Source organism: Globicephala melas, chromosome 2 (genome assembly GCF_963455315.2).
Source record: "Globicephala melas chromosome 2, mGloMel1.2, whole genome shotgun sequence".
Taxonomy (NCBI): Eukaryota; Metazoa; Chordata; class Mammalia; order Artiodactyla; family Delphinidae; genus Globicephala; species Globicephala melas.
In genome coordinates this window covers 35,219,030-35,246,115 of record NC_083315.2, presented here as the reverse complement: position 1 = coordinate 35,246,115, position 27,086 = coordinate 35,219,030, and the positions used below count along the sequence as shown (strand labels likewise).

At 42.5% G+C, this 27,086-nt stretch overlaps 1 protein-coding gene across 1 annotated transcript in view; it reads right to left on the bottom strand.

Moving 5' to 3' along the window:
• BNC1 (basonuclin zinc finger protein 1) overlaps positions 1 to 8,590 on the bottom strand; it is a 29,932-nt gene extending 21,342 nt beyond the window's left edge. The window contains exon 1 of the mRNA XM_030878489.2: positions 8,513 to 8,590. Coding sequence (XP_030734349.1) covers positions 8,513 to 8,590 — 78 coding nt within the window. The remainder of the gene's footprint in view (positions 1 to 8,512) is intronic.
• Between the last annotated feature and the right edge of the window lie 18,496 nt (positions 8,591 to 27,086).

Genomic DNA, 27,086 nt, shown 5'->3' with positions numbered 1-27,086 from the left:
CACTGAAGAAATCAAAGAGGAAATCAAAAAATACCTAGAGACAAAAGACAATGAAAATACAATGATCCAAAACCTATGCGATGCAGCAAAAACAGTTCTAAGAGGGATGTTTATAGCTATACAAGCCTACCTCAAGAAACAAGAAAAATCTCAAATAAACAATCTAACCTTACACCTAAAGAAACTAGAGAAAGAAGAAAAAAACCCAAAGTTAGCAGAAAGAAAAAAATCATAAAGATGAAAACAGAAATAAATGAAACATAAACAAAGAAAACAATAGCAAAGATCAATAAAACTAAGAGCTGGTTCTTTGAGAAGATAAACAAAATTGATAAACCATTAGCCAGACTCATCAAGAAAAAGAGGGAGAGGACTCAAATCAATAAAATTAGAAATGAAAAAGGAGAAGTTACAACAGATACCGCAGAAATACAAAGCATCCTAAGAGATTACTACAAGCAACTCTATGCCAATAAAATGCACAACCCAGAAGAAACAGACAAATTCTTAGAAAGGTATAACCGTCCAAGACTGAACCAGGAAGAAACAGAAAATATGAACAGACCAATCACAAGTAATGAAATTGAAACTGTGATTAAAAATCTTCCAACAAACAAAAGTCCAGGACCCGATGCCTTCACAGGTGAATTCTATCAAACATTTAGAGACAAGCTAACACCCATCCTTCTCAAACTCTTCCAAAAAATTGCAGAGGAACACTCCCAAACTCATTCTATGAGGACACCATCACCCTGATAACAAAACAAGACAAAGATACTACAAAAAAAGAAAATTACAGACCAATATCACTGATTAATATAAATGCAAAAATCCTCAACAAAATACTAGCAAACAGAATCCAACAACATATTAAAAGGATCATACACCATGACCAAGTGGGATTTATCCCAGGGATGCAAGGATTCTTCAATATATGCAAATCAATCAATGTGATACACCATGTTAACAAAGTGAAGAATAAAAACCATATGATCATCTCAATCGATGCAGAAAAAGCATCTGACAAAATTCAACACCCATTTATGATAAAAGGTCTCCAGAAAGTGGGCATAGAGGGAATCTACCTCAACATAATAAAGGCCATATACGCCCAACCCACAGCAAACATCATTCTCAATGGTGGAAAACTGAAAGCATTTTCTCTAAGATCAGGAACAAGACAAGGATGTCCACTCTCGCTACTATTATTCAACATAGTTTTGGAAGCCCTAGCCATGATAATCAGAGAAGAAAAATAAATAAAAGGAATACAAATTGGAAAAGAAGAAGTAAAACTGTCACTGTCTGCAGCTGACATGATACTATACATAGAGAATCCTAAAGATGCCACCAGAATACTACTAGAGCTAATCAATGAATTTGGTAAAGTCGCAGGATACAAAATTAATGCACAGAAATCTCTTGTGTTCTTATACACTAACAATGAAAGATCAGAAAGAGAAATTAAGGAAACAATCTGATTCACCATTGCAACGAAAAGAATAAAATACCTAGGAACAAACCTACCTAAGGAGGTAAAAGACCTGTACTCAGAAAACCATAAGACACTGATGAAAGAAATCAAAGATGAAACGAAAAACAGATGGAGAGATATAACATGCTCTTGGATTGGAATAATCAATATTGTGAAAACGACTATACTACCCAAAGCAATCTACAGATTCAATGCAATCCGTAACAAATTACCAATGGCATTTTTTACAGAACTAGAACAAAAAATCTTAAAATTTGTATGGAGACACAAAAGTCCCTGAATAGCCAAAGCAGTCTTGAGGGAAAAAAATGGAGCTGGAGGAATCAGACTCCCTGACTTCAGACTATACTATAAAGCTACAGTAATCAAGACAATATGGTACTGGCACAAAAACAGAAACATAGATCAATGGAACAAGATAGAAAGCCCAGAGATAAACCCACGCACCTATGGTCAACTAATCTATGACAAAGGAGGCAAGGATATACAATGGAGAAAAGACAGTCTCTTCAATAAGTGGTGCTGGGAAAACTGGACAGCTACATGTAAAAGAATGAAATTAGAACACTCCCTAACACCATACACAAAAATAAGCTCAAAATGGATTAGAGATCTAAATGTAATACTGGACACTATAAAACTCTTAGAGGAAAACATAGGAAGAACACTCTTTGACATAAATCACAGCAAGATCTTTTTTGATCCACCTCCTAGAGTAATGGAAATAAAAACAAAAATAAACAAATGGGGCCTAATGAAACTTCAAAGCTTTTGCACAGCAAAGGAAACCATAAACAAGATGAAAAGACAACCCTCAGAATAGGAGAAAATATTTGCAAACGAATCAGTGGACAAAGGATTAACCTCCATAATATATAAACAGCTCATGTAGCTCAATATTAAAAAAACAAACAATCCAATCCAAAAATGGGTAGAAGACCTAAATAGACATTTCTCCAAAGAAGACATACAGATGGACAAGAAGCACATGAAAAGCTGCTCAACATCACTAATTATTAGAGAAATGAAAATCAAAACTACAATGAGGTATCACCTCACACCAGTTAGAATGGGCATCATCAGAAAATCTACAAACAACAAAGGCTGGAGAGGGTGTGAAGAAAAGGGAACCCTCTTGCACTGTTGGTGGGAATGTAAATTGATACAGCCACTATGGAGAACAGTTTGGAGGTTCCTTAAAAAACTAAAAATAGAATTACCATATGACCCAGCAATCCCACTACTGGGCATATACCTAGAAAAAACCATAATTCAAAAAGACACATGCACCCCAATGTTCATTGCAACACTGTTTACAATAGGCAGGTCATGGAAACAACCTAAATGCCCATCAACAGATGAACGGATAAAGAAAATGTGGTGTGTATATATATAATATATATTATATATATATTATATATATATATATATATACACACACACACACAATGGAATATTACTCAGCCATAAAAAGGAATGAAATTGGGTCATTTGTAGAGACATGGATGGATCTAGAGTCTGTCATACAGAGTGAAGTAAGTCAGAAAGAGTAAAACAAATATCGTATATTAATGCATATACGTGGAACCTAGAAAAATGGTGCAGATGAACTGGTTTCCAGGGCAGAAGCTGAGACACAGATGTAGAGAACAAACATATGGACACCAAGGGGGGACAGCGGCGGGGGGTGGTGGTGGTGGTGGGGTGAATTGAGAGTTTGGGATTGACATATATACACTGATGTGTATAAAATGGATGACTAATAAGAACCTGCTGTATAAAAAAATAAATTTAAAAAGTAAAGAAGAAAAGAATCTGCCTGCCAATGCAGGGGACACGGGTTCCAGCCTTGGTCTGGGAAGATCTCACATGACACGGGGCAACTAAGCCCATGTGCCACAATTACTGAGCCCGTGTGCCACAACTACTGAAGCCCACGTGCCTAGAGCCCGTGCTCGGCAATAAGAGAAGCCACTGCAATGAGAAGCCCACGCACTGCAACGAAGACCCAATACAGCCAAAAATAAATATATAAATACATTTAAAAAAACTGCTGTATTGTATCATAGTCACACAACAAAATACACACTTTAAAAATTTCATTAAAAAAAGAATTGCTGAACAGAAAATATGATTTGCCAAAAATTAGTGCGAGTCATTTACTATATTAAAATCTAGCAATTCATAAGGCAGTTAAAAACAAATGCAAAACTCACTGGCCCCCTTTAGAGGATGCTATGGAACCAAAAGATGTTAAACAAAGGGAAAGAATTAAGCATGTATCCTTTTTCATACAAATTGTAGTTCAGGGCAACCAAATCACTGATGAGGCAAAGATTCTCTTTATAGTATTCCAGTAAATAAATAAATGAAGAATTAGAATATCAGCATTCTGCAACTCTTAATGAAAAAGACAACAACTAGGTCACCTGCGTCTGCATTGGAGGATACACACTACTACATATGGGGTGTTCTTGCCCAAAAAGTTCAAATCTGAATTAGATCAAGCCTTTTGGTATAGGGGATAGAGGAATGCTTAAATGATATCACGAGGAAACAATCACCAAAATCCAGGCTGGGGAGTACTCCACAAGACAAATGACCCAGATTTTTCAACAGATAAATTGCAAGGAAAAAAGTAAAATGTAAACCTATAGATTAATAGACACAATTTATGGACCCTATTTGAATACTGATTTGAACAAACCAATGATAATATAAACTTAAAGGGACTATCAAGGGAATTTGAACACTTTAGAAATTTAATGACATTACATAGTTATTGTTAATTTTTAGATGCTATACTGCTTTTCTTAACAAAAGAGCCTTTTATTTTAGAGCTACATATTAAAGTATTTATGAATGAATGCTCAGGATTTGCTTCAAAGGAATTTAGTGTTGGTGACGGTGAGGAGAATGGGTAGGGAAAACAGATGAAACAGGATTGGCCCAAAGTTGATCACTGCTGAATGCCCAAGCATGTATCACCAAGCTTCATTAAACTAGTCCAATTTTGCTTGAAATACTCTATAATAAAAAGTGAAAAAAAAGGGGCTTCCCTGGTGGCGCAGTGGGACACGAGTTCGTGCCCCGGTCCGGGAAGATCCCACATGACGTGGAGCGGCTGGGCCCGTGAGCCATGGCCGCTGAGCCTGCACGTCCGGAGCCTGTGCTCCGCAACGGGAGAGGCCACAACAGTGAGAGGCCCGCGTACCGCAAAAAAAAAAAAAAAAAAAAAATCAGGACTCCACCTCTCCCCCAAATTTTAGTTTTGAGTAAGACGGCGTAGAGGGAGAGAGCAGTGTTATGCAGAGAGCCCAGAGGAGGCTTTCTGCAGGAGGCAGCAGGCATGCTCTCAGCAGTGCATGCAGGAAATGCCACAGTCCTAGGCGTAAAGAAGGCTCACCCTGTACATGTCTGTCAAGCCCAGGAGGCTGGGCCACAGAGCACAGATTTCTGTCATGGGCAACAAGAGGCGACCGAGAAAGGCAAAAAGCGGGGGGTGCTGTCCAGATGGGCAGCCATGAGTCTCTCTCTTGGGTTCATGGAACCATCAGCGTTCTGAACAATGGGAAGACACCATTTATCATGAGCATGGTTGAAAGAGGGGACCCTGGGAAGGCTCAGAAACCAGGCAGGTAGCATTTGCAACATAAAAATGACACTAAAGGAGAACTGACAGAATCTGGTTTCTCGCTGCAAGGATGGGGATGAAAAGAGGCCGGTCAAAGAAGACTGAGAGGGTGGAGAAGGGTCTGGCAGAGAAATGGCAGGTGGGAGGTAGAACTCAGGGAACAGATGTTGGGCCAAGTCTACCTGTTAGTAGAAAGTATGCACGAGGCACTTGTAGTGTTTTCTCTTGCTGCTTAGTTCAAAGAGGGAGATGGGGAAAATACTTGTTCTTTTGATCTCTATAAATCAAAGTATAAACTCTGTGCCAAAATAATTTAACAGCTGTGCCTTTTTCCTTAAAATTATTAGTTCTAAAAACAGAAAATATAAAAAGTAGAAAAATCTGCGAATCCTACCTTAGAAACCAAACCAAATATTTCTTCTTAAAAAAACTAACAACAACAACAAAAAACTATACAGGTATATAAATGATACGGAGACATTTTTTTTCCTTTATAACCCAAGTTTCAGAGACCTCAGTTGTAATCCTTGGAAAACTTTGACAACAAAAAACAAAAGGACATTAACTGTACATGTAGGGAACTTCTGGATACAACAGTCAGCCTAAGGAAAAAAATAAAAACCAAAACAAAAAAAGACACTTACACTTCAGGATAATTTCAACTATACAAACAATGTAACTTCACCATTGCTGCTGATGTAAAATAACGAGGACATTATGAACATCGCTAAGTAAAATTTTGCCAATATTTCTTTTAGGGACTTAGTGAGAACTAGATTTTAAAAATGAAGTGTAAAAACACCCCTAGATTTTCCAATTGAAATTTTTGAAGAGAAAAGATCAGACTTACTTATGACATCCTGATCACTGTCTTAACATTCAGCATGGTGTATCGTGAAAGAGAGCTGTCTGTATAAAAATTTTATCCTCATAATGAATAACGAAAGAAATAATCAGAGGGCTACAGAGCAAGGACAATGCTTCTGGAAGCTGATGTAGACCTGGAAAATAATTTTGATGTTTGCTAGCATGTACTGAAGGCTCACTCAAATAATGTGTAAGAGGAGACAAACTAATATAACTCTATGAAAGAAGTTAGCAGCCTGAATTAACTTTACCTGAGACAACCATTTCCCTCCACATAGGTTGTTTGGACCTGGCCTTCACAACATTTTATTTGTCCATCTTACTTTTCTCTCACATTAGCTGAGTGAAATTATCAACCCCCAAGGCAGCGTCCTCCTGTGATATGTTAGGCTGGTTTATAATAATGAGTCCATGTGTGGACGGGAACAGCGATAGCTGGTTTGCTTATTTGTGCGAAGTTTGAGAAGGCCCCAAGTTGGACCCTGGTGAAGCAGATCTGCACTGTTTAGACCCACCCTTTTTGGATAAAATAGGCGTGTGTCTGAGTAGAGAAATGGGGCTGCACCCGAATCGTGGAATTTCCAGAATTAGGAAAAAGGGCTTCAAAGAATGACAAGATAAGAGGAAATAAGGTTTTCAGGTGGAAACCGATTTAAAAGGGAAAAAAACCCCAAAAAAACAACCCTTTCCAGATGCCCCTTCTGTGCAGAATCAGTTAGTTTTAATATCTCTCAGATAAGTCATCAAAAATAAAATATCTAAATAAATAAAATTTAAAAATCTACAGAATACTCAGAATAAAGTAATTTAGAAAATTTATTGACTCTAGCACTGAGATTTCACCTTAGCTAAGATATTTCTAGTTCTTTTTAAACAGAACTGTTTCTGACAAAAGTAACTCATTCTAAATGACGTCTGTAGAGGTGAAAATTCACCCTGGGGTAAAGCATGCTCCTCCTGCAAGTAATTTACCTTGTGGAACCTTCAGGGCAACTCTTTAATGGCTACTGTCAAAACAACTTCTAAAGCCATACACAAAAGCTAGAAGACACTTATGCCCCTCACCCCATATGCTGTGGTTTAATTTTACTGACAAACTAAACTTTTAAAATGTTTTCCCATTTATATTTGTCCACAGGCATTCAGAAATAATAAGTGTATGCTTAAAGGACAATTATTACTTGTTCCACAGGGAAACCGATATGGCTTTTCTCACCCAATGGGTTGGTTCGTCCTTCTTTCCAAGCTGATGCTTCTGAGGTACAGAATATGGGCATGGGCTTGGGACGCAGGCCTAACTGATACATGGGAGAGGCATAAAAATTAAAATAAAATAAAGATAACCCTCTATGTAAACTTTATGCTTCCACTGCAATTACTCCATTTTCGTTAACCTTTCTAGTGTGAATTATAACCAGAGCAAACAGATCATCGTTCCACATCCCAGTAGATGTCAACAGCCAAATAACCACTTCAAACTAACCACTCTCTCTGTCTGACTGAAGAAGGGGCACATTGCTAAATCCTTACTATTCTGAAGGGAATAGGAACTCTGGGTACAGGTAATATTCCAAATTAAATTATGCAGATGTCTGAACATATTTGAGTTCCCAGAGTATGAGCAGTACTTGTTCTAAGATCTCACCACCTCTTCTATAACAGAACATGTTCAACCAACAGTTGAGTTGAAATAGTAACACTTTCTTGCGGAAATTAAAGTTAGCAAACTTATTAGATGAGAAATCAAATAATGACTCACATCTTATTCTTTTAAGTATGACAAAAAAGATAAAGCTATTTATCAAAATTTATTTTAGCAAAAGTTGTGGCTATCTTTTCACACCTATTTAAAGCAAAAATCAAATCCTGGACAATCTGTAACATTTGGAGTAATGCTCTTTTACATCATGCACAAAATTTTTATTTTGACGTATTCAATTTTAATGAAATTTTAGTAACATATATCAACAGATTTGGGGACAGCTGAGGAGCCAGTATATTTATCACTGAACAAAAGTTTTAACACGTAAGCACGTATTTGCAAAAAGCAATCTAAGAAATCTTATGAAAAGATCCCATGAAATCCAATATCAAATTAAAACAGCAAGGAATAAAAGGACACCAGAAAAAAAAAAGATCTGTTAAATGCTGTTTTTCAATTCACTTACTGTCCAACCAAAATCTTTGTTGCTTTGATGAGAAGAATATATTTTTAAAAAATTCTTGCTAGATCTGCTCTATGTGACACACACACACACACACACACTCACACTCTGACAGGGATTCCCAGGACACCAGTGGGGCCTCTTTTAGGCCCCTTAAGTGTTAACAGCAGAGGCCTGGCTGCGACCAGGCGCGTCTGGCCCGATTTAAATGCCCTGTCTTCAGATGACTGCGGTGAGCATGGCCATAAAACTAGGGGACATTACTGAACCTTAGAGTGTCTGATCCTCCCCCCAACAATACACACAACTTTACTCATACAATTAAGGCTGCTAGTTGGCATTCCATTTAACTGTCAAAGTCAGACCGGTGGCAGCCCCGCAGCCACAAAGAGATGCCTTAAATGAGAAGAACATGTTTCTACACCGCATTTGAGAAAGTTTGGCTCCAAGCTATGCACTGATTAATATCAGATCTCCTCCTTCATTCTCTGCTCGACAATCTTGTCACATCTGGCTGACAAATCCTTAGGAGGTTATGCAAAACCAGGCGGCCGGTGGGGCTCGGGGTCTGGCCAGCAGCGCCCGAGGGGCAGCGGGGACCACGCCGCGGCCTCCTCCTCCGCCGTCGGGCACCTCCCACCCCCGGTCCCCTGCCCCGCCGCTCGGTCGGCAGCGGGGATCCGCCTGGGCGCTCGGGTGGCGAGCGAGCGCGGCGCCCCCGGGGCCGGGAAGCCGAGTGCGGCCGAGGTTCAACACCCGCGACGCGGGACCGGCCGCCCCGGCGCTTGCAGGCGATGCCGAGTGCGGCGGGGGTACCGCCGCCGGCTCCGAAGCCCGGTCCAGCCCTGTCACCTGCAGGCTGCCCGTCCCCAAGTAGCCAGAGCCCACTGTGTCTGGCTTGGACGTGGAAACCCTCGAGCCTGACCCCAATTTCTGGGGCTGCCTGAACCGGGGGGGGGGGGGGGGAACAGCTAGCGCTGAACTGTTCCGCGCACCCGGCAGGTCAGCTGTAACCTTTATAAAAACCTGACCTTGCACCCTCGAATCTATCCTGTCCCGGAAGCTTCCTGAGCCGACCTGTCTGCGTCTTCATTTGCAGTTTTGTACAAAAGATTTGTAGACAACCCTTCCCCCCCGCCCCGGACAGGAGGCCCCGTCACTATCCCTCACCCGGCTCCGCAGTTCTCCGAGTGACCGAAGGCTACCGCACGCTTAATTCTCCGGAAACAAAATCCAGGTAAAAAAGAAAAAAAAAAAAAAAAGGCCACTTTAAAAATCAGCTGTTTAATTAATTCTGAGGTAAAAGCGGTTGAAACAGTCCCAATGTCCTTGGACCGAAAGCCGAGGTGCTGAGGGGGCGGGAAGAAGTGCGGAAGGCGGCATCCCAGTCTCTCCCGACCCCGCACTTTCGACGCGCCGGGGCTGCCCCGGGGACGCCGGGGTCCCGCCCCCGCCCGCCAACCCCGGTCGCTCACCCAGAGCGCGTCGGGCGGCTCCGGGACGTCGGGCGGCGACGGGTTCGGGCGCCCCCACGGGCCCTCCCCGCCGCAGAGACGCTCCCTCACACCCTGCCTCGGGTAAGGACTGCGCCCCCGCCGCGCAGGTGGCCCTCGGGGAGATGGCCCCTGGCGCACCCCTGAGTACCGACCTGCCCGGGGTCCGAGCGGCGTCCCCGGCCGCCCCGCCCTGCGCGCTGAGGGGGCCCCGCGCCCGGGGAGGGCGCCACGCTTACCTCGGCCATCCTGCGGCCGCTGCAGTGCCGGGGCTACCGGCGCGTGTCCCCGGCTCGGGCCGCCCCGCGTCCGCCTCGGCTCGGCGGGCGCCGCCGCATCCAAGCTCCGGCCGTCGGGGCCCGCCGCGGCGAAGTGGGCGGCTCCCAGTGCTCCCAGGCCGCGCGGCGCGGTGGCCGCCCCCGCCCTCCGGAGCGCCGCGCACCGCGTGTGCCCGCACGCCCGCCCCCTGAGCCCCGGGGGGGTGCCCCTCCTCCTCTCCCCTTCCCCTCCTCCTGGGCTGCCGAGTCGCCCGAGGCTCGGGCGCTGCTGCGCAGCACGGGAAGCCGCCTCCTGCTCCCGCGGCCCACTAACGCGCTAAATCGATGCAGCTGATGCGAGGCCGTGGCCCCCGCAGACAGCGGAGACCTAGCCGGCGGCCGGAGAGGAGGTGTCTGCCCCCGCCGGGCTTGAAGGCACTTGTCGGTAAAGACACAGACGTGTCGGTGTTTGCCTGTCCCGGGGAAGGGCGAAATGCTCTGAAGTTCTCTGGCTCCCATGTCGGGGGATGATTCTGCCGCCCTGCTTGCTCCGGGGCGCCCTCGGGTCCCACCGCGGCCAAGAAGAGGGCTGTGCCACCCTCGTCACCAGAAACTTTATTTCCAGAGGAAGTTTGGGGACGTGTCCCAGGATGTGGAAAAAGAGGGGCGCCAGGAAGTTTTATTACGAACTCCAACAGGCATCCCCGCTTCCCTTCTGTGGTCTAAGGAGTTATAGTCTCAGCTTTACCACTTTCCTGGGACAAGTCTTTGCTCCCTGAGCCTCAATTGCTTCCGTTGTAAAATGGGATTAAGTTTTCACCTCTCTTATTGGGTAGTAAGGACGAAATGAAATTAAATGTCTTGGAAAACCAAACAGGAGCTTGGCCGCCATGAGCAGATGGGGAGGGGGCCTGCCGGGAGAACCGGTTTCCTGTCCTGGGGACAGGGGATGCTTCACCCCTAGGAGCTGACAGAGATGGCCCACAGCTGCTGAAGCAGGACCCAGCTTTTCTTCTGCCCCGCCCTGGGGCAGACACAGAACCTGAGGAGAGTCAGGCCTCTCCCTTTTCAGGTCCCTAAAAGGATTCTCTGAAGGCTGGATTTGGGGGAATCCTACTTCCTTCTCCCCCAAGTTAACCCACCTACCTTGCTGCTAGTGGAGGTCCTTGGAGGGAAACAAAACCCTTGCACATTGTGGAAAAAGATGTGAGATGAAAGGGGAAAAGAAGCGAGTTGCACTCATTCAGACGGAGGGTACTGGTCCTAGCTCTGAATGGCGCAGGCCTCTGAATGGAAGAGGAGGGAAAGGAGCGACCGTGGTGCTTGTGGAAGAAAGTATCTGGGCTTCATGGGGTCCAGAGAGCCCTTGTGAGAGCTGCCTGTGCCCTGCAGGCTGGACACACATAGCTGGCGTTCTGGCCATGTCCTGGGTCTGCAGTGTGGTGCCCTTCCTTGCAGGTATGAGGTTGCCTGGCCTCATGTGATGGACTCTGCCCTCCCTGCCTTACAGGTGGTGGCAAGATTCATTTTCTCACATGGCTGACTTTATTATGAAGCTTTGCTTTGTGAATTCCAAACCTAAACTGCTTACCTTCCGTTTGTGTCCTCCTCCTTCCCACGCCCAGCATTTCGACCTTTCTCCTTGCTGCTCTTCTCTGCTTGTTGTAACACAGTGCATCCTTCAAGACCTTTCTCAAATGTCACTGCTTCTCAGAAGCCCTCCCTGATCCACCAACCCTCCACTCTGTTTGCTTTTGTCCTCTTCTGACCCCCAAGCACTTGTATCTGCCTCTCTAATTGTGCTTATTACATTCTCTAGCCTGGTTGTGATGTGTCCTTGTCTTAACTTCTTTGGTCATTACTCATCTTAGTGGCTTCTGTGTTATGAGTTGCTGCAGCAGACAAAGTTCAGGTTTTGAAGTTAGAATGGCTTGGGTGTAGCTGGTTCGCGCAACTGGAAACTGAGAAAGTCAGCTTTCTAGGCCTCATACTGTCCTCATCTTTAAAAGTAGGTATGAAGCCCTGTTTCTGGCTGGATTGGTAGAGCTAAATAGGTAGTTTCTGTTCTGCAAACGCTGTTCTCCTTCCTTTCTCCTGCACATAAAACTGATTTTGTAATTAATTTAAATTTGTTACCAGAGGAGTCCTTGGTTGCAGTATTATTGAATGGCCGTATATGCTTATTATAAATACACTGAAATGTCTAAGACCCAGACAATGGCCCACTTAAATACCTTTAATCTGTCTGATTGTTGGTTTTTGTCAGTATCTTTGTGTGGGTGGCAACTGAATTATATTTTAGTAAAACTTTTCACTAGCAACAAATATCACGATCAACCTGTTTAACTCTTTCTGGTTACAGACAAGGAGGATTTTTGGCAATACACGATTTGAAAAGGTGAAAATAGGCCACCTCTCCCAAGATGCACCACTGGGATCCACATACACATTTCTTCAAATATGACAGTTTGGACCCCCATATATGGAATCAGTAGGACTAGATGAAAGTTGCGAATTAATCTTCTGCAGGTTCATTTAGAATCCTATACCTGATAAATGTGACTCCTGAAATCAGTTCTCATATTTATTCCCAGATTTGATGGGCTTCTCTGCCACTCCTTGGAAACATGTAAGCAGAACCTGGGACGGAGAAACCATCCTTGAATATAGAAAAGAATGTGGCCCCGGCTGGGTAAAGATCGTCCAGATCACGCTTCTGTTCTCCTACTGGTCAGTAATGGGACCTGGGCATGACTTTCCTGTCTCTAGGCCTCAGCTTCTTCATCTGGCAAGTGGGGCATCCTGAGGACCTACCCTGTTCTCACAGTCCTCCCTTTTTGCTTCTGTGTGCTTCTGTGCTTCCACCTTGCCATTTTTCTTTTGTGTCCAATTTTTTTGTTGTAGCAAGCACGAAAAACGGAATGTTTTCACTGATACCAGAGATTAAAAAGACCTTTATTAAAAAGGGTAAAAGTCGAGAAGGCACAAAATAAGAAAATCCCTGTGACCTGTTCTTATGGAGGCATGAAGCAGCTCTTCTTAAATGAGAGACTTGGTTGGGTTGCTGTCTTCCTGAGTGAGGCCTTTCCTGAGGTGGGTGTGCTGAGATTGCCCATCCTGAGAACCACTGGTGTATACTGAGGGGTGGGACAGGTTGCGTCAGGGGAAGCAGGGCAGGTGGGGGTTGTGTGAACCGAGAGCCAGTGCATGTGTGAGGTGATCAGTTGTTGTTCTGCTTGTCATCAGCTGGGAATGTGGGCTCACTTTTGCCAGATTTCCCAAGTTTGCAAGAGAAGCTGGAAATATTCTGATATTTAAAAGTTGGCAACTAATTCAAATTTTTGATAAATATGGTGTGAGTCAAACAAAATATGTTTTGGGGCTGAATCTGGCCTATGTGCTGTTCATTTGCACCCTCTGCTGTATACAGGGATGTCTTCTTGAGGCTTGGGCTTGTAGTATATAGTAGGTGTGCAGTAAACATTTGTAGAGTGAATATGACTCCTGGTGGCGAATGGCTCACAGCCCGCCTAACGGTTAAATGGAATTCTCAGAAGCCACACAGAGACAAGTAACAACCTTTGTGTGTTAGATTCAGAGCCCACTAATGGACTGGTAAACATCTATAATATTTATACCCTGATAAGTCTCCATCTAGTTGTTAATAGTTCAGTGAAATTCAGAATAGCCTCTCGTTGGGAAACTAATTCTCACAAGAAAAATTTTCCCCAGTGGGGACAAATGAACTTGAAAAAAATTTTTTTTTAATTAAAAAAGGGTATTTTTAATCATGGGATCATCGTGTTAAAAAGGGAAAAAAAAACCCCCACCTTTACCTATGGAGGTTTGGGCACCACTGATGGGAACAGCGTATTACAGCAGGGCAGGTGGGTAGCTGTCTCCCTCCTGAGCTTACCAGTGGCCTGGAGGAGGAGCTAGCCCTGGGGCAGTTGGCAGGAGGACTATGTTGAGGGCCAAAGGGGCAGGACAGGGAAAGGCTTTTGACATGGCAGCGTGGGCAGAGAGCTGTGGCTCTGTCGAAAGTCTTCTGAGGTGGCCTCACTTGGAGTCTTCCACATTCCTCTGAGGACGGTGCCGGGAAACACTGGAAGACAAGAGTCACATTTGCTCCGTCCCCTCCCAGCCCAGACACAGACACCTGGCAGGTCTGGGCACATCTGCTGCTCAGCTCAGCATTGGAGCCTGACTAAGCCGCGTTGAGGCCAAGCTGCGCGCCCCCCCCTTCCCCAGCTGCCTGCTGGGGGACAGGCTGGCTTGCCACAGGCCTGGCCCAGGTGTCGCAACTTCTTCCCTCTAGCCCCTGGGCTGCTCCCTATTGCGAGGAAGGAGATGAGGCCATTCCAGAGGTGGCACAGGGTTTTGGTGGCAGAAAACTGTTCCTGTTTCTCCACCTCTCACACAAGGTCAGGGATTGAGGGGACCAAAATGCCCTGAAGGTCCTGCTACACCAAGGGGAATGCACTGTGTCTTGCATTTGGGGTTTTGGTAGCCAAGACTGCCAAATCTCAAGGAGGGGGATGTCAGTAAGGAAGAGTGATAAATACTGTTGTAAATTCCAACCTGCAAACAAACCCAGGCCTGATTCTAAACGGCTTCCCTGAGTGCGTCTGACAGTGATGCAGTTTGTGAGCATCCGTGGCACCCTCTGCAATCAGGAAAGAATATTCATTTCTGACGCGGACAGATTGAAGGCTTATGATGGTTCTTTCAAGTGTAATGCTTGGAGAAAACATTGCAAGTTTGGCCACCATTGTTTTGATATGTCTGGGATGCGTGAAGTTAGCTTCTCATTTATTCTGTCCTCCATGGCCTTTAAACAATCAATGACAGTCATAAGAAGGCTGTGGCCTGCCTTCCAAACAGCTCATCCTCTCTTCACCAAGGCAGTGGAAAGAAAATATCACAGGTGGACTCCTCCCTGGACACTTTATTTAGTACTACAATAGCAAGTCTGAACTCAAGGAGCTCTATTTCTATGTAAAGTGTAGAAGAGATACTTAGTTGTTGAAAATCCCTTAGACTGGCACTTTGCATATTGAGTCGATGAATTTGGAGTGGATTTTATCAGGACAGGACAGTTTTGGGAGGCGGGTGAACATGTGTCAGAAGAAAACTTTTAAGGTTCATTATACCTTGGAACATGGCATCTTCTGCAAATTTAACAACCTATTATTCAAGTTGAAGGAGAAAATATTTGGGTTACTATAACTGAGAATTCCAAGCTAGGTCATATTGCTTTTGGAAATTGGGAAGAAAGGGTTAGGGAAGATGGACTATAGGATGGACTTTAAATCATTCTCAATTACTAACTGATAGCAAACTTCTAAAATATTTCTTTGGGAGTTTCAGTGTATTCTTAAGGGAAAAGAGAGCTATGAAAAAACAAACTTAGAGTTATGCATTTTATGATTTTGAAAAAGTAAAACCATCTTTAAATTTGATTTATTAAATTTAGAGGAAATAGATTCCTCTTTGCAGCCCTCATTTCTGATACTGAATAAAAATTAATTAGTAATCCAGAATCTAGGCATGAAAAAGGATTGCAGCAGATACTATGCTGTGATTGCCTCCTCAACCTCCATTTCATTCCTTCTAAAGCATGTCGCAGCCATTTCTTCTGGGTGGGTACCCAGCCCCAATCCCACAGGTAATTGGTTCAGGTGACCCAATCACAGAGTTTTTCCTGGTCCCAGGGATTGGTTCCAGGGTAGTCCAATGAGCTCAAAGCTCAGGACTTTTGTTTGATGGTCATGGGAGGCCAAGTTCTTCTTTCCCCATAGGCATGAAGAAGGAGACATGTAATCCCCGATGTTACCTGCAGCTTGAGTAGAGTTGAGAGAATTGTAGGGAAATTCAGCTGAAGCTTTGATCAAACCATGCGTGAAGGCTTCAGCCTTCTCAGATTTGTGAACAATTAAATCACTTTTATAATTTAAGCCAATTTGAGATTCCCCCCCCTTATTTTCAATGGAAAGCTTCTCAGCTGATATAGATTTTTTTTATAAATTTATTTATTTTTGGCTGTGTTGGGTCTTTGTTGCTGTGCGCGGACTTTCTCTAGTTGTGGCGAACGGGGGCTACTCTTCGTGGCGGTGCGAGGGCTTCTCATTGCAGTGGCTTCTCTTGTTGCGGAGGACAGGCTCTAGGCACGTGGGCTTCAGTAGTTGTGGCACACGGACCCAGTTGCTCTGTGGTGTTACATTCAGTTTTACTGGAAGATTATTCTGGGATAAAGGATAAATGAAATACCAAGTGCCCTATGTGGATAACAGTCTTTGTTCATTCTTTCACTCTTAGATGACCTTGGTGATAGACGATTAGGAGAGAATTTCTGAACACAGGCCCTCAATCCACAGACCCTGGGCAAGTGAGGAGATCCTTCTAATTAAAGCGCATTGATGCTGTAGTCATGATTATCTCCTTGATCTTAAGTGAAATATTTTCCAGAAATGCACTGACCACATACTTTAGTTAGTTTTTTAATTTAAAATTTTATTTATTTATTTATTTATTTATTTTGGCTGTGCCAGGTCTTAGTTGTGGCACGCAGGATCTTTGTTGCAGCATGAAGAATCTTTAGTTGTGACATGCGAACTGTTAGTTGAGACATGCATGTGGGATCTAGTTCCCTGACCAGGGATCGAACCCCGGCCCCCTGCATTGGGAGCACAGAGTCTTAGCCACTGGACCACCAGGGAAGTCCCCACATACTTTAATTTTTGAAGAGACTTTTCTTCTTGGCTTTTGAGATTCAGAGGGTAGGGACTGTTGACTTTTACTGTTCTAGAACAGTGCTCTTCTGTATGCAGTCGGTGCTTCTTAAATATGGGCTTACCTATAAAAGTATATATGAAGAGATTTAAAAACATACTCCTGACTTGTAGCTTCTTAAAAGTACCTTCTTGTAAATGGCATAATTGAAGTCTTCTAAAAATGTAATTGCCAACTGCACTTGGGAATCCACTTTGTCAAACTGTGGCTTCTAACACCTTGTGTCTGACACCAAATCAGTTTTGATACCGACGTTTCCCAGAGGTGTGGCTTTAAATCCTCAAGTTACAACACAAGTTTTAACAGGCCAGTTTTGTCTGTTACCAGGAGTTTAGTAATTAACAAAATGCCCCGGTACTAATGGTTTATCAAAAGGTGAGTCAGTAAGTAAGAGACATTATACAGGAAAATAGACCTGTATGCTTATGAAGGAACTCGTGTAAGGAGCATGCCAGTTACATGTTATGCTCAATTTGGACCCAGTCACTGAAGCTCAATCTAAGACTTCAAAGGGAGACCAAAATCAAGCTCTGGGCATAGATCCTATATATTAAAATCTACTGACCTTCATAACGTCCATTCTGGGATTCACACACCTCAGAATCATTTTCACAGCTGTGGGTATTTTGCAACAGCCTTTGTTACACACCTTCTAATAAAAGTTAGTGGTTTTCTTGGAAGTCTGAAACAGAGCACATAACAGCCAGTGAGTAACCTGCAAGTAATGCCGTGGTGACAATTTTGCTTTGTTCTGTGGGAGTGTAAGAAGCCGAGTCAAGACACCGATTGCCCTCGTGAGTGCTGGGAAAGGAAGGTCCACACGCTCCAAGAGGGGAATGTTCTCTTTATCTGAGGTGGCTGCCAAATCTTAAATACTAAAACATGTAGGTGTACTTGAGTAAAGAGAAGGCACTGACATTTCAGAGATAACGTGATGGAAGGAAAGGAAAAAGAGGAACTGGTTTACTGGGTAGAGATGTAAATTTACCCCTGTAAAGGTAACCTGTTTTAGAACCTCGGCGTCCTCAGATCCTGACAGAAGGGTCCACACACGTCCTCATGCTTGTGTTTCTGCAAAGCAGGCTTTCTGCCTGAACCTCCCCTCTCACTTTCTCTCTTCAGGACACCCCTAATGGATTGCAGATGTCCCATTTGGTTAGAAACACGTTTCAGATACATCTGCCCTTCTTGCTTTTATGCAAAAAATACCTGCAAATCTTTATCTTTAGTTAGATTTACCACACATTTGAAGCTTTGAAATTTTGGTCCAGCGGGAAAGAGGAGCATGTCACCACCCTCCTTCTTCTTCAGTTGGATTCCATAATGGACAATAGCCTTTGGGGGAGATGTTTTCATTTTTCTTTAAAGATAAGAGTTGGGAAGGCTTTAACAGCCCAGACCTACTCAGCTGAAGGCTAATTAATTTCTTTAAGCCTGTAGAGTCTATGGAAAAATCTATGGTGACTGTGGGTGGACAGCTATGGTGCGTGTGTGTCACTTCCTGATTTTCTGAATCTTAGCAAAGAAGATGGGACCACAGCACCTGAAGAAGAGAGAACAATGAAATGTTGGCAAACTGGCGAGGATATGGTTACAGGACCAGCTTCCTGGAATGTGCCTTGAAAATGCATGTGTTGTATTTCTAACAAGTGAGTCCCTCTAGGCCTCAGGGAAGGTTTTTAGCCACTCCCTTTAGTCATTCAACTTTAAGATATTCCATCCCAGCACCCAAGGGATGACAAATGCCACTTCAGTAGTTTTGGGATAATAAAGTAATAAAATCATGAGCTGCCTCTGGGAAGGTTGAGAAGGAAATCCATATTCAGTGTGGTTTTGTAAGGAGGTGGGAAGCATTGGCTAGCTGAACACTAGCTGTATAGCTTTGGGAGCCTCAGTTTTCTCAGCTGTTAAGTGAAGAACGTAGATTAAAGTCGTTTGTTTATTGCACAGTAATTATTGATACTGAGTGCCTTCTATGTGTCAGACACTGTACTGGTGCCTGAGGACACAACAGACCCAGTCTCTGTCCTTGTGAGCAGCCCCTCAGCAGAACTGTCACCTCCTGGTCACTTCCCATCGTTCACCGCTGACCCTGGGGATTGGCTTAGAACTTTCCACCCCAACTGGACCTTCATTCATTCCTGGATTTCAGTGTTCATGTGGTCTGCCTACCCAGTAATCTGACCCTACGATTCTTGGACCTCCTCGGCCTTCAACTTCTCTTCCCTTTCTCACAACTTTGTTCACACTTCAGTGTATTTTGAACTTATAAAGACCTCTAGTTTCCTGACTCTTCTATTTCCTCTATCAGTCTCTTCCTGGCCTCTGTCTCTTACCTGTGGAGTAAAAACCCCATTTCTATTATTCAAATTACCGTCTCCGGTAATCCATAACTCCACGGCACCACTATCCTTTTGCAGCATCCAACAACCAAATTCTAAACCTGGGTCAGGGGACTTCTCTGGTGGTCCAGTGGTTAAGACTCGGAGCTTCCACTGCAGGGTGCATGGGTTCCATCCCTGGTCAGGAAACTAAGATCCCACATGCCGCACGGCGCGGCCAAAAAATAAAATAAAATAAAATTCCTCTTTAAAACCTCCCCCCCCCGGATCAATACGATAATCAGCCTCCTCAGCTTCAACATGCAGACTGAGCATTGATGGAGAAGCAAAATGATGGTGGGGTTGGTGTTACCATCGATACCAAGTCTCTACCCCAGTGCCCCATTTCCATGGACAACTCCCCTTTTTTCCCCCTCAGTGATTTAACCAAAATATATTTAAACACCTGTTTTATTTTACTTTTTAATTTTTAATTCTTTCTTCTCTTTCTCTCTCTTTTTTTGGCTGCACCATGCAGCATGCGAGATCTTAGTTCTCCAACCAGGGATGGAACCCATGCTCCCTGCAGTGGAAGTGTGGCATCCTAACCACTGGACTGCCAGGGAAGTCCTAAACACCTGTTTTAAATCTCACCTCCTCCAGTCTCAGAGGATGCTGTTCCTCTTCCTTCCCCCACCAAGTGCACCCTCTGGGGTTCTATTAGTGATAATCTCTCTCTATTGTATCTTCAATGTCTCCCTTTCAGTTAGTTCTTTTGGGCCCAGCCTATAAACATTTTAAACTCTCTCCCACTTTAAGGGGAAAAGAAACACGATTACAGTGAACTGTTATATCGATAGATTCGTCCTTCCAAGTCTCCCACTGTTCACACCCTCTTGTAGTCCCCTCCCACGTGGACTCTAGGCTTGACCATGTAGTTTGCTTTGGCTAAAAGGTCATTAGCAGGTGTGATGCAAGTAGAGGCTTGGCAACACTGAGCTTATCTCTCTTAGATTACAATAAGTCCCCTACATACGATCGAGTTCTGTTCTGAGAGCGCGTTTGTAAGCCCAATTTGTTCATTAAGTCCAACAAAGTTAGCCTAGGTACCCAACTAACACAATCGGCTATGTAGTACTGTACTGTCATAGGTTTAGAATACCTTTCACACAAATAATACATAAAAAACAAACAAAAAATAACGAAAACATTTTTAATCTTACAGTACAGCACGTTGAAAAGTACAGTACAACAGATGGCCCTTCTTAGCAGTACCAGCTCCATCACCGCTGCTTTTACACTTGCTTCCAGACATCCTGGGCTTGAAACAAAGATACTGTACTACTGCATTCTATAGAGTACTGTAAAGTACACAAATGCGCCACCACTTGTAGAGGATGCATGCACGTGACAATGTATGACAGACACGTGAACTAACTTATGTGATTGGACCTGTGAACGCACGTTCCCATCTTTGAAAGTTCACAAGTTAGAGGCTTGTATGTAGGGGACTTACTGTATTCCCTTTTGGAGCCCAGCCACCATGTTGTAAGGAAGTCCAGACTGTCTTGCTGGAGAGAATGGCCACATGGAAGAGGCCCTGTAGAGTGACTGACCAGTTTGGGAGAGAGGATCTGAGACCATGTGGAGAGAGAAGCCTAATGTCCCAACTAGCCCAAGCACATGACCCACCCGTTGAATGTAGCCCAAGAGTGACTGAAGGAGAGACCAGCAGAAGAGCTACTGCATCAATTGATAGAATCCTGAGAAATAACAAATCCTTGTTTTAAGTCATAACCTTTAGAGTGGTTTGGTGTGCAGCAGTAGATATCTGAAACAACCCTGAGAAACAAAAAAAAAGAACATTCCCTTGATCTCACACCTTCTCCACTCTTTCTCTTCTTCTTGTCCAAGCTTTTCAAAGTAGGCTACACTTGCTGCTCGCTTCCTCGATTTCTCATCTGATGGGCATTCTTCAGCTGCCCACACCACTCTCTGCTGTATTAGTCTCTGTGGACCACAGTTTCCCTGAGTTCCATGGCATCTCATGCTCCTGGTTCTCCTCATTCCTCTCTCACCAGATATTTTCTATGTCCTTCATGGGCTCCTTTTTCTCCACCTGCATTTTTCATGTTCCTCAGTCTCTGTCCTCAGCCTCCTGTTGTTTATACTTCACACTCTGCCTCCTTTGGTTTAGACCCTACACATACAGTATGAAAAACCATCTGCACTGTCTTAGGCCTGTAGACCATTGTGGTGCATGGTCGTTTTTCATAAGCAAGCTTGTCTCCATGCCTCCACTCCTATCTCTTTTGCCTGGAATAACCCCACCGGCTGAGGTGGAACACTGCTCCCCCCACCTCCCTGTTGGCTAATTCCTACTCTTCCTTTAGGCTTGGTTTAAGCTCACTGTCCTCCAAGAAGTCTTTACTGAGAGCCCTCTGTTTTCCTTTTCCATGCTGGGCTAGATGTCCCTATTCCATGCTGTACTCTGAGAATAGATTTCCTTTGCATTTAACACATTTTAATTGTTTTTATATCCCCCCCCACCACACACACAATTAGACTCTTTGCTCCTCGATGACAAGGACCATATCTTACTGATTTAGTATCTCCCAGGGTTTAGCATAATGCTTGGTGTATCATCTTTGCCCAGTAATAGGTGTTCAGTGAATGATTGTAGAGGGACTGAATGGTAGAGTTAATGTCCTTTGGAGTTCCATTCCATTTTAGGTTTTCATATCTCTATTTGTAAGGGAAATTGGCCTGTAATTGTGTGTATGTAAGTCAAAGAAGTTTGGAGTCCATGGACATGTTTATTTTGTGACATCAGTTGGTAGCTTCCCATTTTTCCCAGTGCTACATAACATGGAAATTATGTTCCTCTAAGATTTGACAGCATTCACCTGTGTATTCCCTTATTCCTGAAATCTGCTGGTAGGGGTAGAGAGGTATTTTTAATAGTTTTTTTTTAATATTTATTTTCTTTTATTACTCTTTTCAAGTTTTCTGTTTCTTCTGCTTTCAATGATTTTATTTATTTTTAGGGAGAACTATCCATCTAGTTGCTATTTTAAAATTAAATAACATAATTGTGTGCAATGATATAATAATTAAAAATATAGCTATCGTTATGTCAATTTTCTCAATTCTAATTTTGTTTCCTTTTCTCTCTTAATCAGACTTGTCACTATATTGTCTATTTTATTAGTTCCTTCAACAAGTCACCTTGTTTTATTTTTGTTATTTTCTTGATCTAATTTTTCTTAGGATTCCTTTAGTGTTCTATATCTAGAACTTTAAGTTGAATGCTAAATTCTTTAAAAAAAAATTTCATGCTACAAATTCAACTCTGAATATATCATTAACCACATTTGCTGTATTTTCTTATGTAATATATCCATAATTATTTTTTTCTGGATCATCTCTTATTGTACTATTCGTATTTTTCTTTGAGCCAGATGTTAGGTAAGGCTTTCCAGTTTATTAATGCCTTCTTTTTTGGTCTTAAACTTCACGCTTTATCACTTTACTACACTATGATCAGAGATTATAGCTAATGTAATTTCTATTTGTCTGTGTGTGCTTTAGGGTTAGGGCTTGGGAATCTTGAAAGGCTGTTTGGAGAGTGGTGCTGACATGTGGATTGTCTAAAATAAAAGGGGTTAAAAATACTAAGGTAGAAAAGGTTACATCAGTCAACTTTTCTTATGTCCTGTACTTCCCTCATTGTTGCATTTACTATCCTGTGTTATAATTGCTTGTTTGTATTTAATGTCAGATTGAATCAGGCTTGTTCATCAGGTATCCCAGTAGGGGCTCAATAGATATATTTGTTTACCAAATAAGTAAATATTGTTAGATTCTCTTTTTTAAACCAGCCTGAGATTCCTTGTTCTCCAAAATGGTACCTGGTCTAATTGCTATACTTGCTCTGACTTAAGAGATTTCATTTCACGCTTTCTCAGTGTTTCTTTGCTATTTTCATGCTATTTCAACACACAAAATATGTTCTGTTTACTTTTGGCTATTTGGAAGCCAATCACCATATTGTTAATCCTAGTAATAATTTTCCTGAAACATTTTATAAATTTTTTGTTCTGTACTTAATCAAAGCTGGTATCTTTTGACTCCCTTTGATGGAAAAAAGAAATATTATGCCCTCCTGGACTTCCCTCTTCTTTCTCTTCCTCTTCCCATTCTTCTAAAATCTAAAATATAATCAGACAATACAGGACTTCCCTGGTGGCGCAGTGGTTAAGAATCTGCCTGCCAATACAGGGGACACAGGTTCGATCCCTGGTCTGGGAAGATCCCACATGCCGTGGAGCAACTAAGCCCGTGTGCCACAACTACTGAGCCCATGTGCTACAACTACTGAAGCCCACGTGCTTAGAGTCCGTGCTCCACAACAAGAGAAGCTGCCGCAATGAGAAGCCCGCGCACCGCAATGAAGAGTATCCCCTGCTCGCCGCAACTAGAGAAAGTTCACGTGCAGCAACGAAGACCCAGCGTAGCCAAAAATAAATAAATTAATTAAAAAAATAATAAAATATAATCAGACAATAGGTATGATAGTTATATATTGCCGTGTAACAAATTATCCTAAAATTTAGTGGCTTAAAATAACAGACATTTATTGTCTCATAGGACATAGGACACGGCTTAGCTAGGACCTCTGGCACAAGGTCTCTAATAAGACTGCAGTCAAGGTGTTGGCTGCGGCTGCAGTCATCCCAAGGCTTAGCTGGGAGAGCATTTGCTTCTCACTCACCCATGTGGCTGTTGGCAGGCCTCAAAAGATCAACTTCCAAGCTCACTCATGTGACTTTTGGCAGGCGCCAGATCCTGGCTGGCTGTTTGCCAGAGTTATCAGTTTCTCGCTACATGGGTCTTTCTATAGGGCCGCTTACAACAACATGGTAGAGCAAGCAAGAGAGAACAAGAAATGGTGAGCAAGGTGGAAGGCAGAATCTTTTTGTAACCTAATCATGGAAGTGACATCCTGTTACTTCCTCTCTACTTTGTTAGAAGAGTGTCCTTAAGTCCAGCTCACATTGCAGGGTAGGAGATTTCACAAAGACCTGATTACTGATTATCAGATAATAGTGTATTCTTTCCTTTGAGGTTTAAGAATACATGAGGATGTGTGTTAATATTGTTTCCTTTTTATTGATCTTATCTGGGATAATCCAGAGAGTCCTCTTGATTTCCAATGTCAGGTTTTTTTCCCTCCAGATTCTGCTTTGATATATCCAAATTGAGCTTTGATAATCAATTCTTAACCAGCTGTTCATTCTTTATCAGGAACGTTTTTTTCATAGTTTGGCTATCAGATCTGTGTTCTGTTTTTAATATCTCTTGTCTTCTTTTGTTTCATTTAAAATATTTTATATTGATTTATTCTGTATTTGGTATATCATTCTTGACATTATCATCTATTTGAATGAATAGATTCTCTCTAGTTTTCATTCTGCTTTTATTACTTTTAATGAAGACCGAATTTCAGCTGTTATGGGTATAATTTTGTTGCATTCTTTTTATGCTGACCTGTTCATTGACTGATGTAATGAATTCTTTTACATCATTGGAAATATAAAGCAGCTTTATCTTCAAGTTTACCTACTTGAGGAGGAAGGGTTTCCCTTGGGGTCTTACATATTCTTTAGTGCTGCAGAATTTTTTCATAGGTCCCATGTTTCTTCTTCCTTTGAGTTTGAGTTTTTCTTAAAGTCTTTACTATGTTTGGAAGACTTGAGGGACTGGATTGCTTAAAAACCCACATCCCATGATTCATTTTAACATGGAGAGCCCTCCCTGGGACTAGTGCCAAAGGTTCAATCAAAAGGCTGCCAATGACTCCCTTAGGAAGTTCCTGGATCTGAAAATGAAGGATAGACCAGGAATAGCTGAAGGTTAGCTAACCTAAACCTTTCTTGGAATAAGACTGGAGTATAAGGCAATCAATAGATGCAGGTTACTCATTCCTCCTCTGCTGAATGGCTGAACAAAGAGAATCTAGGGCAGACCAATTGCTTTCTTATTAATGCTGGTGAATTATTTCTTTGTTTTGGCTCATGTTTCAACACTTCCTCTTTATCTTATGCATCTTCAGGTAACTTCTGGCCCAAACTTACAGTCAACGGTTAATCTACCAATACATTTTCCCCTATTTTGGGCTCTGTTTCTTTGTTCATACCGCCTTGCCTCCCTTTGGGTTCACTCTTCTTCTTGCTGAAGTAAGCCCTTTGGTAGTCTTTCCAGTGAGGATTGTGAATGGCACATGCCCTTAGACTTTGTAAATCTGAAAAAGCCTTTATTTTGCTCTGACTCATAAATGGTAGTTTAGCTGTGCGAAGAATTCTGAACGGATGGTTGTTTATTCCATTAGAAGTCTTCTGGTTTCTGATACTGTTGATGAGTGGTTCACTGTTGATCTAACATAATTCTGTTGCAGGAAATCTGTCTTGTCTCTTATACAGCTATAATTTTTTTCTTTTTATCCCTGATTTTTTTTCAGTTTCATAAAGATGTGCCTAGGAATGATTTATTTTAAGTTATCCTGCTCAATTTGGTGTGCATTTCAATTTAAGGAAAAATTCTCAGCCAGCATTTCTTCAACTATTGCTCTCCTCATTTTTTCTATTCTCTTACTCCAGACTCCTGTTAAACGTATGCTGGAACCTCTCTTCTGAACTGCTCTTTGTTATTTATCTTTATCTTTCTATGCTCAATTTGGGTAAATTTCCTGGTATTATCTCTCAACATTCTACTTTTCTTTTTGTGTTCAATATAGAAGAATATATTTTACATTAATAAATATATTTTTCAATTCTAAGATTTATTATAAGTTCTTTATCATATTCCCCTGTTCGTGTTTCATTTCTGCCTATTTTGTTTCATAACTTTTTTGTTCTTTTCTTTTATTCTTTTATGGTTGTTACTCATTCATTTAGCTCTATGAAGACCCTGAAACAGTCATCTTAAAATCATTTTCAGGTAGCTATTTTATTGTCATTTCATCTGGATTGAATTCATCTACTCACTGTTCATTTAAAAAGAGTGGGGACCAGATACAGTTATCACTGTATAAAACTGAGATTAAGGTGGGACTCCCTTACCCATTAAAGAAGACTGAAAAAAAAAGTAGACTAAGACTGCTTGCTACCTCTTAAAAAAGCCACATACTTATGGAGGTGAGAGAAGCTCCACTTAGCATCCAGGACCTGAGAAAAGCCATGTCATTGCTCAGTGTTTGGATCTGTGTGGTTCTGCAGTGATCCTGGCTTTGGTTGCCCATCTCTTACGGGGTACTCGTGAACCCATCAAAAGTACCACTGCTTACTACTTGTAAGCTTGTATTTCTGATAAGTATATAATCCGTGGAAGTGCTTATTTTCTTTTTGAGCATGATTATACATTTTTAGTATTCTGTTTTTACATTTTATCTATCATTGTCATGTGGTTAGAGTTGGAGAGGGGCTTAAAGTGTAAACTTAACTCAATTTTGACTGTCCTGCTTCCAAATGTATAATCTATATTAGAAGTTCAGTATCGGTTTCATGTCTTCAGTGTCTCTACATTTCAATAGGTGTTCTGATTTCCAAGAACAATTTTATAGTTCACTTACAGCAAGCAAGCGTTAGATATGATTCTTTAATTTTGAATTTCTATTTTATTACCTGTATTGAAAATTACCTGTATTGAAAATCAGGCGGTATGCACAAAGTTATCTCCAGCTCACAGTTCTTGTTTATACAGATTTGGTTGGTTCTCTCAGGCAGAGATGTTTATTGATGACTTTACTCCTGGCCCAGTGCAGTCCCGGGGCCTGGGGGCAATCAAATGCACTAGACATAGGTCAGCAGAGGCCCTCCCCACAGAGGCTCTGCACTGCAGTGCAGACTTACATCATGCTGTGTCCACCAAACGTCTGTGTAATGGCCAGAACGAAGTGATAACATGGTGGGCAGGGGGTGGTGTCCCTGCCAATGACTGGGGAAAGGATTTGAGGTGTTGCTTACCCATATTGTCTTCTTTCTATCCCATAGTCACCAAGGAA